Here is an 18,662-nt window from a genome sequence, read left to right as displayed (position 1 = left end):
TAGCTATTGACTGTTAGCTGGCTTGTAGATAACTGGCGTTAGACTGTTGAGGCTGAGCCTCAAAAGAGGGCATAGTCCAATGGCTTCAGGTTGAGAAACTGATCGTTAACCAGCTGAAGTGGAATTGGCTTTAAATGGCCTCTCAACCTGCAGAAGAGTACAGGGAACACTGTGTGCAAACATAAAGCTACATCATTACATTCCATTAGATAGTGGCTGGTTGAAAGACTGGTCCATGTTTAATAGATCTCAATGTTCCTGGGTGTGTTCTGTAGGGCTAATGTGACTGATGGGATTTATTTTTACATTGTCAAGGACATTGAACCACTGCTCCATGTAGCCTGTTCCATAAGCATCTACACAGTATGCAATCTGCTGGTTAACACAGTCACGTCATGTTATTGCTCATTGATGAAGTGTGGGAAGACAGAGTTTGTGTGTAGAAAAAGTGTTATCTGTTGTGGAAAAACTCTCTCTCAGTAGGGATACTAGATCCTAACACTAGTCTACTATACTTTCCCTTAAGCCTCAAGCCACCTACCTCTTCTAGTTCCCAGCCTCTACTCCCAGCCTCTACTCCCAGTCTCTGCTTCCAGCCTTCTACGTGGCTTCTGGCCTTTGTCTCCGCTTCTACCTTTTGCCTCAGCCTCAGCCTCAGTGTCTGGCTGGGTGCCAGTGATCAATGCCTGCTCTAACATATGGCTGCCCATTCCGCTGCTGCTGCCATAGCTCTGACACACTTCCCGACACATCCCCCCTCCCCTACCTACACCTACCCAGCCCTGAATACCACCATACATCACTTCCTCCCACCCTGCCTTCAGTAATGCATCACTTCCATTTCCACTTCCTCATTCAGTAATGCATCACTTCCTGGCAGCCATTTTGAGTTAGTTCCTCCTCATTCAGCAGAATGATTTCAAAGCGGCATTTAAAATCGCTCTCAAACTCTGAAACTCCCGTTAAGGGGCTAGTGGGCTAACATTGGGTCCAGCCAATTCTCTTAGAGCAGAGAATAGCACTATCATTTACTTAATAAAATCCAATTTGAAATTTGTTGCTCAAACTGCAATTGCTGAACATTACTGGCCTTTATGTATATGGGGGCAATGACTAATTGTAACAATAAGGAAAAAGGAAATTGGATGGAATTAAAACCAGAACTCACACAAGCATTCCCCAGGAGCAGAGTTTGAGAACACTTAAAGAGAGAGAAAGAAAAATGGAAGAGTGGGGTGAAACAAAACAAAACAAATCCTTCTCCTCTGTTCCAGCTCTCTTTCTCTCTCTTCTCTTCAGAAAAACCATCTCCCATTTCTCCAACAGCAAACCATTCATTTCAACAGAAGAAACGTGACATCGAAATTAATACAGACAGTAGTTAGAACATCACTGTAGTACAGTATAGTACATGGATGAGAATGCATAAACTTCAGTCAATATTTAAAACTGGACATCAACTGCAGAAAGTCCTGGGGACACCAGGTGTCAGTTTTGACCCAGAAGTACAGTATATTGAACTTCTACTTTAGTTTATTTTTTCCCATTGAGAGCAAGGAGGCATTTATTTAAAGTTTGTTTGTTTGTTTGTTTTGCTGGGGAAGGGAAGGGGGTGTGTCCGCTAGTAGGGCGAGAACCGACTGCACCCTCCTCGGTATAGGCTAGCCTGCAACATCAAAGATGAAAAAAGAACTCCAATCAGAACTCAGTAGAGCAACCTTGGGTCATATTGATATTACTGGCTTCTCTTTTCCCAAAGAAATGTTCCTCCATTTTTCCATGTGTTTTTTTTGTTTGTTCCTTGTTTGTTTAGCTGAAATGAAAGTGTAAAGACCCAAAAAGTGAAAGTGATACAAAAATGTTTAATAGAGTTTCAGCATAGTTTTTACAAAGTGTATGTGTGTGATTGTGTGTGTAACGACGTGATTGTGGTGTCAAAAAAAATCTGGGATACGAGATGTTAAAATTTCCACCAATTAGTGACTAAAGCACAGCTTTGATCGTGCAGTCAAGCTACAGTACTTTATAGAGACCAATCCTCCCTGTGTTAAATAGGTCAGTCAGATATGTAGCAGCACATTCATTCTCTTTCATATTCTAATGAAGATGGTCAGAAGGCATGCCAGGGTGGATTCCTACTTCCTGCGCCCCCTCACCTCCCCTGCCCCCTGCATACCTCTCTTACTGTACACCCCCCCCTCCCCACCCCCTCCTCTAATCTGAGCTCTGGGCTCTGTGCATGGTCCTGTGTCTCCCACTGGCCAGACTATCTACAGAGCCTTAGCTAGCTTAGACTTCAAAGGCTGCTGATCTTCCTGGGGTTCTCTCTTCTCTTCTACGGCGTAGTCACAGCTACCATGGCCACATAATGATATCAAATGATTATAATATTACTTCACATAAAATTACAGCCAGACCTCAGTACAGACAGCATTATGTTCACCTTCAGACTTCAGCTTTGGGAGATTAACACTAGGTTGGCCTGATGCTAACCTCAGGTATTGGTGCAGAGCTGACGCTAATGCTAGACTAGCCCAGCTCTAACCTCCTAGGGCCTCATTAAGACCAGGCCTTAATCTCAAGGATGGTAATGGAACATGATTCATTCTCTGGGTCCCCAGTGGGAAAAACTTGTACTGGGGCTCAAACAGAAGTAATCTGCCTTTCAAGCACTGTCACTGTTTGGCTTACTGAGGGGTCAGACTCACTGTTTCATCCCATTCGAATCTCCCTACATCCCTGCAGTGTATGAGTTTGTGTATGTGTGTGTGTGAGTGTGTGGAAGATCTAAGTGAAGTTTCATCAGAGTTTGTTAGCGAGTGGCAAAAAATGATCAGTGCATGGTGGAAAAAGGGAGGAGATTTTCAGAGGAAAAAGAAGAGAAGTAAAGAGAGTAATAAAGGACAGAAACACAGGCCACAGTTTTAATTAAGCAAATGAAGAGGAAAAGAATGGTCGTAATTAATGAAGGCTTTTAGCTAGCAGCTGCATGGAGGGGGCTGTTGGGGAGGAGGGGGGGCAGGGGGGGGGGGTCTGTGCTCTCGGCATCACACGCATGTCGGCACACAACACCCCTCTCATCTGTCTACGGAGCTACCTCAACACTAATCAGCACGGCTGGACTGGCTCGGGCGAGCTGGATGCTGTGATGTTACTCCTCTGACTCTTTCTCTCCTTTGGTTTGATCCGTTTTTCTTTCTTTCTTTCTAAATTTCTCTCTTCTTCCCTCTCTTTCCTGTGTGATATCCCTGAGCACACTGACTTGCGCCGCTCAAGACGGTCGTTAATCTTTGGAGGAAGTCCCTGCCCGCACCCACGGAAGAAAACAAATTGCTCGTTCTGTTTTTCTTTTCCCTTCGTTTTGGGCTGTTCTTTTTTCATCTTTGATGTTAGCTGCAAAAGCTAGCTAAAAACAAACATTAACCGGTCCACTGTTTCCCCCTGCTAGAATTTAGGAGACTCCTCCTCTCCGTGAGGGAAACGATAGTCAGTCTCACTTGGGTTTCAAACAAGGAGCTCCAGGCCAGTGAAATTGAATGGGGAGTTTGAGAATAAGGCAACAACCCATTTTCATTTACCGAAGTGGCAGAACTCAAATTAAACATTCAGCAGGCCTGTCTTAGAAAAACACATACAGGAACTGATAATGCAACTCCCCTTAAAAACACATCAGTTCAACTCCCCCATCTGGGATACCCATTCTAAACACTATAGATCTACACATTACACCTCACATTAATGTAAACTGGTCCAGACAGGGAGGGAGAAGGAGAAGAGCTGCACTCTGGTAGAACAAGCATCGACCTGAGGTCAATACCAAACTTGCAAGACTGAGCCTGCGTCAGCAATAAATTTATTGAAGGGAATCAAGTTGTCGCCCTGACATTTTTTTCAAAACGTTAAACCAATTTTTTTTGTAGCTCTTCTCCTTTTTTCCCCCCAGAGATATTCAATACTGTGAAATGATGACACGGCTCTGTGAAGGACGACATTGGGACTACAAAACTACAAGTGAGGAGCCATTTTGATGGTGTGTGGCAGAGTGGGGTCAGAGAGGATGAGGACTCACCATAGTGCCAACGCTGTATGTGGCTGCAGGGCCAAGCGTATGGTGGTAGGGATCTGCAGTTGCATAGACTCTTCCGTAACTGGAGAGGAGACACACACACACACATCAAGATGTCAACACATGAACATGTCTGAAACAAACAGAATCTAGTTGAGGACATCTTGGTGGTCCCACCTCTAGTAAATGCGAACAGGCCACGTGTTCCCTTTAAACGTTTAGCTTACGTATAGCTTGCTTTTAGCTTATGTTTAGCTTGCTTTTAGCTTACGTTTAGCTTGCTCTTAGCTTGCGTTTAGCTTACGTTTGGTGGGATGTCTGGTCCTACGTCTGTGCTACGTCTGTTTTATGTCTGGTCCCTGAAGAAAGCCAGCCTCAGAGAGTAATCCTTTACTGGTCAATCCATTCATTTTCAAACATTGGTAATTGTTTTTCCTGCCATAGGCTTTGATTGAAAACGGTCCTTAAGGTTTGCTAGCGGACAGACACCGTGCGGTGTCCACAATGAGTATGCATGAGACACCAACGCATCGGGTCGTCGATTTTAACGGGGATCTGGAGACAGGATCTATAATCATTTCCTCCTCTGCTTCACGTTAAGGAGCCCTGCACGGCAGTACCAGCGCCTTACCCATGCCTCCCTGTAAATGTACGTCGTAAAGGTGAGAGGCTGTGATTGCAATGATTTGTTTTAGCCGTTTCGGGTTTATGAGAAAAAGGAGTGAGTGTTTTATCTTCCGGAGGGTGGGAGAAGGATGAGATTAGAGTGAAAACCTACCAGAGAGAAGAGGTGGAAGAGAAGGAGGAAGAAAGAGAAGGAAGAAAGAGAGAGAAAGACCAAAGAAAGAGAGTGAAATAAAGAGAGAGAAGGGATAAGGATAAAGATGGAGAAAGTGTAGCACGAAAAGAACAGAAGGAATGAACTAGAGAGGCAAAGAGACAGAGCAGAGAGGGAGGGCATGGAATATGGATGGGGACAAATTCAGAGAGAGTTAGAACAAGACGGAATGAAGGAGAGACGAAGAGAAAGAACAGAAATGGAGCAATGGGGGTGAGCAGGGCGAGAGAGAGAGAGGAGAAAGAGAGCACTCCATCTGCAGTTCCACATCTCCTCCTTGCATTGCCCTCCTCTTTTCCTCCTTGTCTCATTCTTCCTCTCCCCCTCCCCCCTCCTCCATTCCTAGTCCTCCTGCCCCTCCACCTGTCTCTGTGGGGTTATCCTTCTACCTTCGCCATCACTGATTTTGAACTAATCCCGCCACCCTGCCTTTCATCCCTCTGTTTCTCCCTCCTGAAGAAGGGGTACAGAGGGGCCAACGCAGACTGCTTCATCAACCCCTCTCCTCATCCTCTCTGCTCTTCTTCATTGGTTTACTCTCCTCTGGAAGTGAGAGATGCCAGCGAAGGTCTGGAGGGCAAAGATAAGGCAAATGCAGGGGGTTCCACCCTGGGGCTTGTGTGTCGCGGAGGAAGGGGTGGCAGGGTAAGAGTGTTAAGGGTGGAGGGACGAAGCCAAAGACCAAACTGAGGGGGTGGAGGGAATGAGGTGGAGGACGAGTTCGGATGAAAGGGGATGATGAAATAATGTGACGCATTCTGAAAGGTAAAGTTAGCAGTATAACTATTCCAGGACTATTCAGGGATATGATCAAGACAGTCGTGTGTGTGTGTGTGTGTGTGGGTGGGTATGAATCCTCCACTGTGGAGAGAGGACAGACAGCAGTGATCCACTCTCTCTCAGTTCTCGCAGGGCTCGGTTCACCCACAGTAAAAAAGCTGAACAAAAGCCCTGTTCTCCTCTCCTCCCTCTCTCTCCACTTACTCCACTTATTCACTGTAAATCATCAGAGCTAAAAAGAATGAGAGAGAGAAACAAATACCAAAAGTGAGGGAGAGACAGAAAGCTCTTCTGATTTTCAGTGGAGCCACTGAAGCGAGTGAGGGAACAGGAGGCAGACACGGAGCGCAGAACAAGGGAAGGAAAAAAGAGCAAAAGATAAAGAGAGATAAGGAGAGAGGGAGATGAGGGAGGAGGAACGGGAAAAAAAAGAATAGAATGGAATAACTCTGGTGGAGAGACAGCCCTTCACCTCCCTGCCTCTCGCCCCCTCAGAACTCCCCCAGAGTCTCCCCCCTCCTCCTCCCCCTCCCCTCCTCCTCTCCACTCCTCTGATAAATCTTACATTATCTGTGGCCTACAGGCTCCCTCCGCGCTCATCTCTTATCTGTTCTGACACGCTCAATCTCCCCCAGATTAGCTCCTTCAACACCCTCACAGCCCCACACACAACCACCGCCAGACCCCCAACCTGCTGAGGCGATCTACCCAGGGAAGAGAGCTCCAATCTTGGCCTGACCCTGTCTGGATACTGGGCCCCTGGAGGGTAAGTGGCAGGAGATCAGTGAAGGACATGGGTGAGGGTCGAGGGGTGGGTGGTTGTTGAGGTGCTGGGGGGTGGGGGTGGGGAGGTGTTCCCTCAGGTGCTTCTATCTAACCATCTTCCTCCAGGCTGCATGTTGGACAGCCAGTGAGTTCAGTATGGTTCATGTTAGATCCTGACAGTGTTAAGCTGTACTGTGTAGGAGCCATACAGGTGAAGGTCCTCCATGTTCATGTTAACGCACTTTTCCTGCCTCCTGCTCAACCTCAATCCTTAAGGTGTGATGGGGGGAGGGAGGGAGGAGGTGTGTAGGGGGGAGGGAGGAGGTGTGTAGGGGGGAGGGAGGAGGTGTGTAAGGGGGAGAGAGGGAGGAGGTGTATAGGGGGGAGGGAGAGAGGAGGTGTGTAGGGGGGTGGGAGGAAGGAGGTGTGTAGATTGGAGGGAGGGAGGAGGTGTGTAAGGGGAGGGAGGGAGGAGGTGTGTAAGGGGGAGGGAGGGAGGAGGTGTGTAGGGGGGAGGGAGGGAGGAGGTTTGTAAGGGGGAGGGAGGAAGTGTGCAGGGGGAGGGAGGGAGGAGGTGTGTAAGGGGGAGGGAGGGAGGAGGTGTGTAGGGGGGAGGGAGGGAGGAGGTGTGTAGGGGGGAGGGAGGAGGTGTGTAGGGGGGAGGGAGGGAGGAGGTGTGTAGGGGGGAGGGAGGGAGGAGGTGTGTAGGGGGGAGGGAGGAGGTGTGTAAGGGGGAGGGAGGGAGGTGGTGTGTAGGGGGAGGGGAGGAGGTGTGTAGGGGGGAGGGAGGGAGGAGGTGTGTAGGGGGGAGGGAGGGAGGAGGTGTGTAGGGGGGAGGGAGGAGGTGTGTAAGGGGGAGGGGGCGTCTTAAGAGACTTACCTGTCGCTGTAGGCAGCTGCTGCAGTGGCAGCTGGCTGGGCATATCTGTAGGCTGCATAACCCCCCTGAGATAAGATCGAGGAGAGGAGAGAGGGAGGAGAAGAGAGAGGGAGGAGGGGAGGGGACGGAGGAAAGTAGGAGAAGAAAGATGTGGTTACAATTCAATTACAACAATATTGAACTTTGAAGATAGTAGTCTGTAAGGTAATTATTGTGAGGGAGAAAAAGTGTGTGAGTGTTTTAGAGCGTTGTGTGTGTGTGTGCAAAGGTATGTGTGAGGTTATCACAGTAGCGATTAACGAGGCTATAATTAATAGAAAAGAATGGAGCGCCTGATTGAAGTTCTCTGAAACAAGTAGAACCTATTCTACTATAAATACGACACAGGGTTTGTGTGTGTGTGAGTGCTTACGTATATTTCTGCTCCGTAGAAGCCGTCCTGGTAGACCACACTGTGGGGACAGGATAACACACAGCAACACACACACACACACATACACACACACACACACACACACACACACACATGAAAAGAGGTTCAGATGAGATACAACTGTATCATTTGTGAAGCCCACTACACGACGCACTAATACTACACACTACACCACACAACCTTCCCTTGACCACAAAGATGGTGAAGGAATCTGCTGGTGTTTCTCCATCTCGAATAACAAATAACTCGCTCTCTCTTTTTCTCTCTCTCTCACGTATAACCCCCTGTCTCTCTCTTTCTCTCTCTCTCATTCTCTGCCCCTAACCCTCCGTCGCTTTCTTCAGAGTGCAGGCTAATACATTTCCAGTGGAGTGTGCAGGGAAGGCCACAGCAGTCCATTCAACACCGAATAAAGAATGACACATTCAAAAAAAGAGAGACAAATTTGGCCATTCTGGAATCAAAGAGCAATTTTCCGCTCTATTAGAAAACGCCTTTTTGTTTTCCCCCGCCATTCTCCTGTCATGGAGAAGGTGTTTGTGTGTGTGTGTGTGTCACACTTCCTGAATGATATTTGGATGTGTGTGTGCCTGTGAGTGTAGTGCTCCCACTCATAGAGAGCTGTCATAGGACGCATGAATGTGTGTGTGTGTGTGTTTGTGTGTGTGTGTGTACTCACGCTCCATAGGCGGGGATGGGTGGGGGTGGGGGTGCGGCACGGAATGTGTTGTAGACAGCACGACCCCTCCCTCTCAAATGGGCTCCCCGATAGGCTACTGCTGCCCCTGCACTGGGGTAGGGAAACCCTGTTACTGAGGTGAGGGGGCAGAGAGAGAGGGAGAGAATGGAGAGAGAAAAAACAAAGAAAAAGAGAGTGAAAGAAAAATAAGGAGGGAGATGGAGTGAGCAGACGGAGAGGGGGAGGAGAGAAAGGGATAGGGGGAAAGAGTGAGAACGTCAGTAACAGTTTTGATTATTGTGACAGACATCTTAAACCTGCATGTTCGTGGAATCCTAGCCAACAGTATTGTTGAAATATATAGGTGTGTGTGTGTGTGTATGTGTTGGATGCAGGCCCAGAAAGGCAGTAGGGAGGTGGTGGGTAGGGAAGTGGGTGAGACACAACGAGCTGGCTCAGCCAAGACAAGAGAGGGAGGAGAAGAGAAGGGTGGAGGAGAGAAAGCGAGAGGGATAGACCTCAGACTGAGAGGGAACAAGAGAAGGTGCATCGAAGGTTAGACTCAATGTGCTGGCAGTGAGAAAGAGAGCGAGAAAGAGAGAGGTAGAGAGAGGTAGAGAGAGAGAGAGGTAGAGAGAGAGAGAGGTAGAGAGATGCGAAGAGGGGGAGAGAGAGAGAAAGGAAGAGAGAAAGAGAGAGAGAGAGAGAGAGAGAGAGAGAGAGAGAGAGAGAGAGAGAGAGAGAGAGGGAGAGAGAGGGAGAGAGAGGGAGAGAGGTGGGTGGAGGTTAGACTTGTGTTGGCAGTGGCGACAGGGAGCAGATGGACTCTATTGTTTTAGAACAGCAGACTTCACCTATGGCTATCCTTCATCTCTCTCTCTCTCTCTCTCTCTCTCTCTCTCTCTCTCTCACACACACACACACACACACACGACACACATGAATGGTATAGTATAGGGGAGCAAGGTCTTGCTGGTGTGTGTGCACTTACAGTATATGTGTGTGCGCGTGTTTTTTTGCCTTCAGTTTGCCAAGCCGAAGGCCTCTCTTTAACCTTCAATCAACGTGGGAGCATGGCCTTCACACACACACAGGGCCAGCTTATAATGATGGCCACCTACAGACACACACACACGCACACACAAACACACGCACACACACACACACCTACACAGACACACATATACAAATGCAGGAGCAAGGCCTTCATGCACACAGAGACATCTTATCATTATGCCCAACTACTAAGCTATAGACACACACACACACACCTCTCAGGCACACACACACACACACACCTACAAACACACATTCATGATCAGATCAGGATCTCGTACATGGCATGTGTGTCGTCCCCTGAGCCAGCGACCAGGTGATGCCCAACCACTAACAGACTCAACCCCAAAAACATTCAGCCACAGACACAACTGCAAACACATATCACCCCTACAATGAAACAACCCCAAACAGGGAATATCGTCCTTCTGGTTACCAAGCCAACAGCCTTCAGTCAGTTGGAGGTGCAGAGCATGGCTCCTCACAGAGCGTCATCCAGGAGAGCTCCAGGCCTTCTCTCTGCTCTCCGCTTCTGACTGCACACACATCCCACCAGCCTCTCAGAACATCCGTGACCCCCAAGCCTCCTCTACTCCTCCTCCATCCCGCTCCTCCTCACACTCACACTTCTGTGTGCGGGACGTGGATGAATGTAATCCGATGATGAGCTACATTTCCTGCAAGCTACAGCGCCGCCGTAATAACCTATGAATCATACAGGGTGCTGCTCTGACAGACGGAGGGCCTGTAAAACACACACACACACACAGCACACACACGCACACACAGCACACACACACACACAGCACACACACAGCACACACACACACACAGCACACACACACTCACAGATGCACCCAGCACACACACCCACGTAGACCCATAATCAGGACAAGTGTTTGTTTGTGGAGGTTGGAGTCAGACAGATGTAGAGGTTAGCTGGGGTCAGACAGATGTAGAGGTTAGCTGGGGTCAGACAGATGTAGAGGTTAGCTGGGGTCACGCTGGTTAAAACACACAACGGGTTATGAAGCTCACTTCATCTGCTTGAGTGTGTGTGGAATAGAATTAGGGGCGGGTTAGTGATTGGAATGTGTATGTGCGTCTACGTGAATGACCATTTGTAATACTCTATCTTTACATGGTGACGTCATACGTATGCCTGTTTGTGATGTATATTCAACATGTAAAATACATGCTCTCTCACACACACACACACACACACACACACACACACACACACACACACACACACACACACACACACACACACATGGAAACACACACACACACCAGGCTGTTCTCAAAACACACTCACCCTGAATCTAGTTAAACAAATGGAAGCGTGTGTTTTAAACACCTAAATTGATTCAGTAATAAAAGCTGGGGTCAGCAAATGACAGTGACCTCCACCACTGTGGACCAATCACATCGCTGCAATCTGACAGACCCCGGAGTCAAAGTAGAGTCACCCTTCCAACTTGCAAATTTTCCAGCATATGTTTAAAAGCGGGCACCGCTCGGTTATTACCCTGCAGACGTTTTGCATTTTAATCTTATTTGTTGTGTTCTGGTGAGCACACTGCCAAGCATCACATACCCTCAGCCCCCCCCCCCCTTACACACACACATACACACACACATATATAGTCCAGCTCTGCATATACTCAGGACACAGTCAATCAATCAGTATTACATTTCCCTCATTGTCCTTCATGCCCATGCAGTCCACTCCACTCAGTCAGTCACACACACACACACACACACACACACACACACACACACACACACACACACACACACCCACGTACACACTGACACACACACTCACATTTTATATGCATACTGTACATGACTGGTAGTCCCCTGTATCAAGGTGTGTCCAAGGGTCGGGGCACCTGGGGTGTGTGTGTGTGTGTGTCTACAGGGGCAGGCTGAATAACCTTCTCTAAGGTCTGGGTCCTGGAGAGTGGATAGGTGGAAGGTAGGAGAGGGAGAGGAGACTTTTATAACAAAAAAAGGTAGCGAGGAGGAGGGGAGTGGTAATCTAGAGTGTAAAGGAATATTGAGTTTCTCATTCCACCCATGTACCCTGGCTGGATTCAGTCTGTTCCTGTCACTGTGGACTGTGACCCTGTCTGTGTCTGTCTGTTCCTGTCACTGTCTAACCACGTGTGTCAGCCTACAAGTGTGTTTGTGTGTGTGTGCATCATGTGGGTGTGTTTGCATCTGTTTGTCTGTGTCTGTTTTTCCGTCGGCCTGCTTCTGCCTAGAAGCACGTGTGCGTCTGCCTGTAAATGTGTGTGTCTGTGCCTGTGTGTGTCTACGCGCGTGTGTGTGTGTGTGCACTGGGTTCAGTGCTGAGAGTGGCCGAGCTCTCTCCTCTCATCTGTCATTGTGTTGAATGGGATTTGAGCACAATAAACCTGTAGCCGGCGCAGGAATGGAGACGGAGTGTTCTGTCACCGCTCGGCGATTTATGGAGCCCAATTCCGCTGATCCGCGCTCGGAAAAGCCGTCTGATAAAGAGTGATTAATCGCTCTTACATCCTGCTCTATTCCCGCCCAAAGTAGATTAAATGCAGCCATAATTATGCCAGAAGAAACCCCAACCCAACACTTCCTCTCTGGAAATCTTTCATTTTTCATATTTGGAGAGGAGGGATCGAGGTGGGGGCTGGGGGCAGGAAAGGAGGCAGGAAGAACGGGGGAGGGAGAGGAGAGACGGAGGTTGTTCTGGCTGTAAAAGGAGGGGTTTTCCCCTTGCGAGACCTCTCTGATTCTGTTTGGAATCAGAAGAGAGAGAGGGAGGGAGAGAGAGAGAGGGAGAGAGGCAGTTTAAAAAGAAAGAGAGGGGGAGGATAGGAGGGAGGAAGGAGGGTTTTGGACATAAACCAGAGTTTTTATTCCTGCATGTAATCTGCTGAACGAGTGGATGGTGTGATCTCACACAAACAAATACACACACTCACACACACACACACACACACACACACTGTGGTCTCTGCTTTCCCCCAGAGATGGAGGAGAGCATATGGTGTCGTTTAGGCTTGGCAAACTTTAGTGGCGTGTTTAAGACGACCGCACACATTAGCACGTTGTAAATCAGCCAGAGAGCTGGCCTCCGCAGTCAAATCTGGGCTGTGTGTGTGTGGGTGTGACTGTGTTTGAGTGAGGAGAGGGCGGGTGGGGGTTGTTTGTTGGTGAATGTATGTATGTGAGATTGTGTGTGTGTGTGTGTATTATACCTGTGTGAGTGTGTGTGTGTGTGCATATATGTAAACACATGTATGAACCCAGATTGATATTCAGATATAGCTTGCTGGGTGATGGTTTGGGATGTTCTGAGTTACGGGGTGGGTTTGAGACAGGAGAGAAGAGCGAGGGAAGGAAGGAGGGAGAGAGGCAAGGATGAATAAAAGAGATGGATGGTCTCTCCCTGTCAGGGCGGTTATTTAGAGGAGTGCTGTAAAGCTGTCTGGGAATGAACAGACCTCCACTAATGAGCAGAACTGAGAGCAGTTACACAGACCAGACAGTCACACACACACACACGCTTAGATGAACACAGCAAGAGAATGAGACAAATACGGAGACACAATACAAGACAGCCAGACAAACAGGAAGGTGGGCTATAGAGATGTGTTATAGGATGTACAGTCTGTATAGTTCTCAGTCTTGAGGCCAGTGTTGTTTTACCTGCATAAAATTCAGGACCATAGACAGCTCCCACCACCGGGTTCAGCTTCCAGCCTACAGGAGACACATAGGGGGTGTTAGCCTAGCATACTGTTAGCTTCTAGCCTTCAGAAGACACACAGGGGGTGTTAGCCTAGCATACTGTAAGCTTCTAGCCTACAGGAGACACACAGGGGGTGTTAGCCTAGCATACTGTTAGCTTCTAGCCTACAGGAGACACAGGGGGTGTTAGCCTAGCATCATGTTAGCATAGCATCCCATCGCCTTTATGACTTTTGAGTGTAATTTCAACCTAGCCTTACATCTCTCTGACTTATTATGCCATTAGCCTAGCATTCCAAAAGTCCCTTCATTATTAAAGCTAGCCCAGAGATCTACAGCAATGCTAAGGCCACCATATTGCACAGGGTGACAGTGCAGAAGCCTGGAGTGTTAATAATGAGACGGACAGAGGAGATACACAAGGACACACAAGGTGCTGTGGTGTTGGTGTGGTGTTCGTATGGTGTTGGTGCGGTAGTCTTTGTGTGGTGTTTTTGTGGCAGTGCTGGAGTTGTGTCAGTGTGGTAGTGTTGCTGTAAAGTTAGATTGGTGTTAATGTTGTGTGGTAGTGGTGGTGTGGTTTTGTTGTGGTAGTGCTGGTGTGGTATTGGTAGAGAGTTAGCGTGTGTTGGTGTGGTAGTGCTGGTGTGGTGTTGGTAGAGAGTTAGCATGTGTTGGTGTGGTAGTGCTGGTGTGGTGTTGGTAGAGAGTTAGCATGTGTTGGTGTGGTAGTGCTGGTGTGGTGTTGGTAGAGAGTTAGCATGTGTTGGTGTTAGGGATGGGCATAATTAATCGACGATCGATTATCGATCATTAAGAATTTAGTCGATGACATTATTTGTTCATCGATAAAACTAATGCGTGTTCTGTTGCGTAGTGTGAGTCTTGAAGGAATGCAATGGATTTCGCTATGTGGCAGCAAGTAAACATTTTACCAAAACGCCACATGCCTACTCAGTTACCGGCGAGTTTCCATGTATTTCAAAAGTAAACATGAAGAGGTCACGGCGAAGTGTAGCGTGAGACCATATTGATTAAAAAATTACTTTGTTCACTGCCAACACTGCAAAGCTGAGTATAAATACAACTCCTCCACGACTCAAATGATGTACCACTTGAAGAACGTAAATCCGACCCTGGTTAGTGGCGGTGCATCCTGCTCTCAGTGCTAGCACGGAGGAGCTGCGATGCACAACGAGCAGAGAAAATTACCCAACGGATCTGCAAGTCCATCGAGATGGATATGCTACCCTTAAGTAGGCTATTGTTGAGGGCGAAGGTTTTTATGAAGCTTTGTTAGCCTTAAAAAAGCCTTAAGTTAGCCGGAAAAAAACGAGGGTCAGTTGTTTGAGCACAGGCTTCTAGCTGCTTCTAGGAGTTACAGAAATAGTTGTTTTTCTTGTAATAGCTACAGATCTCAATGCGGAAACACGCTGTTTTCTATTTTCACTTCATTTTAATATAGCCTATACATAGTGAATTTTAATATACATTTTTTAATGAATAATCGAAAATCGATCGTTAATTCTCCCGACGATCGATTAAGACAATTTAGTCGAATGCCCATCCCTAGTTGGTGTGGTAGTGCTGGTGTGGTGTTGGTAGAGAGTTAGCATGTGTTGGCGTGGTAGTGCTGGTGTGGTGTTGGTAGACAGTTAGCATGTGTTGGTGTGGTAGTGCTGGTGTGGTGTTGGTAGAGAGTTAGCGTGTGTTGGTGTGGTAGTGCTGGTGTGGTGTTGGTAGAGAGTTAGCGTGTGTTGGTGTGGGTGACAATGACAGATGGAAAGCTGCTCAAGCCTCATTCTCCCTGTCTGCCCCACTCTGAGTTAGGGATGGTGAGATGGAGAGAGGGAAGGAGAGAGGGAGGGAGGGAGGAGAGTGCTGACATGTCCAGCCATTTAATTCCTTGCCTTGGCTCTCTCTTCCTCTTAACCCCCTCCCCCTTTCCTCCCTTACTCCGTTCCATCCGCATGAATGAGTGTCAGAGACAGTGAGAGAAGGAGAGAGGGAAGAGAAGGAGGGAGGAGACAGAGAGAGAGGGACCCTAAACCTTTCAGAATGAGGCATTTTATTTGCTCCATCCATTCGGGCATTCCCTTTCTCCTTCAACAAATTCACCCAATCTAGCGTTTTCTCTCCATCTCCATCCTTATTTCTTTCTCCATCATTCCACTCATGTCCTCCCCTTCCTCTCCTTCTTTTTGGATCCTTCACTCTCACGCCCTCCTTTCATCCCCCTCACATTTCAAGCCTGTTGACTTGAGTAGCTAACATTTCCTCAAACCTGCAGATGAATTATAATGAGAAATACTGTATATTGATCTCTATAAATGGAAAAAAAGGATGAAAAGAGATTTAAACATTGATAAGTCTAGATAACTTCAAAACTTTTAGTTAATAAGATTCGAGTAAATAAACCAGCCCTGGTTTGGCCCTGGTCTGGCCCTGGTCTGGCCCTAGTGTGGCCCTGGTCTGGTCTTGGTCTAACCCTCGTCTGGCCCTGTTTTGGTCCTAGTATGGTCCCATTCTGAACCTCATCATACTTTAGTTATGGACAGCCAACATTATTAATCAATTCTCAGTTTGCTGAATATTGCATCTGTAGCTGCATTACGCTACAAGGTCTGTCTGTGGCATTGACAGAGGGGAAGGGAGGGAAAGAAGGAAGGGATCTGCAGGACGGGGAAGGTGGAGGCCCAGGAGAGGAGGGAATGGGTGGATCAATGATGGAGGGATAAAGTTGAAGGGATGTCTTACCGTTTGTGTAAGGATTCGCCACCTTCTTATTGGTCATTACTCTGGCTGTTGCGTTGTTCACCTGTGGTCATGGAGATGCAGGTCAGATGGTTAAACAGCACACATGCACAGATTTGCACTCTCCCACACACACACACACACACACACACACACACTATCAGACTGGTGTGGTTAACAACCTGACAGGCAGCATGCAGCAAGACACGGATCTGATCTAGACAACAGGACCGGCAGCATCACAAACCAAAAAGGAAGAATCTTATAAAACAGCAGAAACAGAAACACATTTTCTACATCATACACTTTGACTTTGACTTTGTGTTTGTCTCAATAAACCCTCCACCAATCCCTCTACAAACAAAATCAATTTCCCTATTTTCCTGCATTTCTCACTCATTGGCTGCTGAGGAGAAAACTACCCCCACCTCTCCATTCGTATCAAGGAGAGTTTAGCGTGTTTCCCGCCATGTTAGCGTTTTCCCTCAAACACTAATTAGCGCTAATGGCTTCCATTTCCAATGGGCCAGCCGAGGTCTTTTAGCTTGAGGCTATGCTAGGGTAGCCTAGCCGGTTAGCGCCTGGTGTGATGTATGGGCCCGGGTATTGTTTATACATTGCATAGATTATCCTGATGGGGGATGCAGGGGCGAGGAACGTGATGAAAAACATCCTGCGGCCTTGGAGGAGCAGGGAGAAATGGGTAAAGAGAAAGGGAGAGAGAGAAAGAGAGAGAGGGAGAGAGAGTTTTTTGCCCCCAAGTGTGTGTTATGAAGGCAGGAGGCTAAGTGCTGGAGGTTTAGGATAAACAAGAGGGATTTAAAGCAGTCTGGCAGCTCTTTGATACCACTGCCACAGAGTTAATTTAAACATGTATTTACCAGGAAGGCAGCGAGAGAGAAAGGGAAAGAAAAAGAGAGAGAAAAGGCAGAGGGAGAGAGAAAGAGAGAAAGCGAGAGGGAGAGAGGGGCACAAGACTTCAAACTGCTGAATACATCAAGCCAGGGAGCTCTTTGTGCCCCTCAAACAGACTCTGATCTGAGCTCATTCACATGCCCCTGGTAAACACACACACACACACATATGCACACACATACCATTATTTATGCGCATACACACACACACACACACTTACGGCTCAGAGTTCAGCATGCAGCGATCAAGGTGCAGCAGGCAGAGAGGAGAGAGGGATGGTGGAGGAGAGGAGAGGGGGACGGCAGGCATCGTCAGGCAGGCAGAACAAGAGAGAGAACCAGGGTGGGAGCAAGGGGGGCAGAAGGAGGGATGGAAGGAAGGAAGGCACCTCTATTTTGCGTCCCTCTACGATTGTACCATTTAGTTTCTCCCTGGCACGGTCTGCATCGGCACTCGTTTCAAATGTTACAAACCCAAAACCCTGGGGTCACAACCAGGAAGGAGTGGAGATGAGGAGGAGGAAGAGGAGAGAGAGAGAGAGAGAGAGAGAGAGAGAGAGAGAGAGAAAGAATCAGAAAGATGAGGGATAGACCGAAACAGGCCAGAGGGAAAGAGATGAGGAAGAGGGGAGGGGAGGGGGAGTAAGGAGAGAAAAGAAAGGGAAGAAGAACACACAGTAGGTGAGCTGCAGGAAGAGAGAGGAGGGTTTTTAAGCAGAAGCAGAGAAATGTGATCAGGGTTAGTGAAACAGTAGAACCACCGCACACAGCCCTTCACACAGGAGACCTGATACACTTAACCCACAGCCTCCTTTCTTTGCGTGTATGTGTGTGTGTGTGTGTGTGTGTATCTCTCTATTTCAGAGGCCTGACACCGGTCCTCTCAGGGATCAGCAGTAGGAGCATTCACAGGATCAATCGGACATAATTGAATTAGCACCGGAATGGAAGCATTCATGCACACACACACACACACACACACACAACCATACACACACAGAGTGGTAGGGAGCGATGTGCGGTGTTCAGCCGTGGGTCCTGTGGGGGAGTAGATAAGTGCCACACAATTACAATCCCCCCAGCGTCACTCAGCTGTGACGCACAGCCCCCGGGCGCAGCTCGCTCAGGAGGCCCGCTTGTCTGGGCCTGGAGATGCAGCTCGCTCACAGAGCCCAGCGACTATCCCTTCGCTTCTCTGTAATTGGGTTTAAAGGAGGCAGAGTGTGTCCCCGCTCTCAATGGTGTCTTTACTGTGTTTTGGTGTATTGGGGACAGCCGGCTATGACAGTATTTCTACTGGAGGAAAAAGAGTTGGATGCTAGACAGTTAGGCTTGCCTACCAAATCCAAGATACACACACTCCTCACCTGCCACACACACACACACAGACAAAGAACCGTAGTACTTTGGGTCTGTGGAAGGCTGTAATAACTGTGTATTCACAGCCAGAGTAATAGTATTTAGTAGTATTATATGCAAGTATTTGGGGGGATATACAATACTTATAGCGGCACGTCCTGTGCGTTCTGCTGTATGTGATCTGGTATGTAGACCCAGCCTCCCAGCAGAAACATCCCTCTGACCCACAGAGAACACTGATAGGTTTACCACATAGAGCAGCAGAATTAATCCTCCTGACATTTTAGTATCACTGTTTTTGTCCCCCCCTCCTTTCCCACATCGCTCCTTATCTCTCTCATTCTTGTTTTCTTTTTCTTGTTATTTTATTTGTCCTTTTCTCTATCCTCTATCTCTC

At 47.9% G+C, this 18,662-nt stretch overlaps 1 protein-coding gene across 1 annotated transcript in view; it reads right to left on the bottom strand.

Moving 5' to 3' along the window:
• Positions 1 to 18,662, bottom strand: part of rbfox3a (RNA binding fox-1 homolog 3a) — a 36,251-nt gene that overhangs the window by 6,322 nt on the left and 11,267 nt on the right. The window contains exons 4-10 of the mRNA XM_047032397.1: positions 17,296 to 17,388; positions 15,996 to 16,056; positions 13,197 to 13,250; positions 8,442 to 8,574; positions 7,742 to 7,781; positions 7,330 to 7,394; positions 4,070 to 4,148 (exon numbers count right to left, since the gene is read on the bottom strand). Coding sequence (XP_046888353.1) covers positions 4,070 to 4,148; positions 7,330 to 7,394; positions 7,742 to 7,781; positions 8,442 to 8,574; positions 13,197 to 13,250; positions 15,996 to 16,056; positions 17,296 to 17,388 — 525 coding nt within the window. The remainder of the gene's footprint in view (positions 1 to 4,069; positions 4,149 to 7,329; positions 7,395 to 7,741; positions 7,782 to 8,441; positions 8,575 to 13,196; positions 13,251 to 15,995; positions 16,057 to 17,295; positions 17,389 to 18,662) is intronic.

This window comes from Hypomesus transpacificus, chromosome 13 (genome assembly GCF_021917145.1).
Source record: "Hypomesus transpacificus isolate Combined female chromosome 13, fHypTra1, whole genome shotgun sequence".
NCBI lineage: Eukaryota > Metazoa > Chordata > Actinopteri > Osmeriformes > Osmeridae > Hypomesus > Hypomesus transpacificus.
This window is presented reverse-complemented; position numbering and strand designations above follow the sequence as displayed.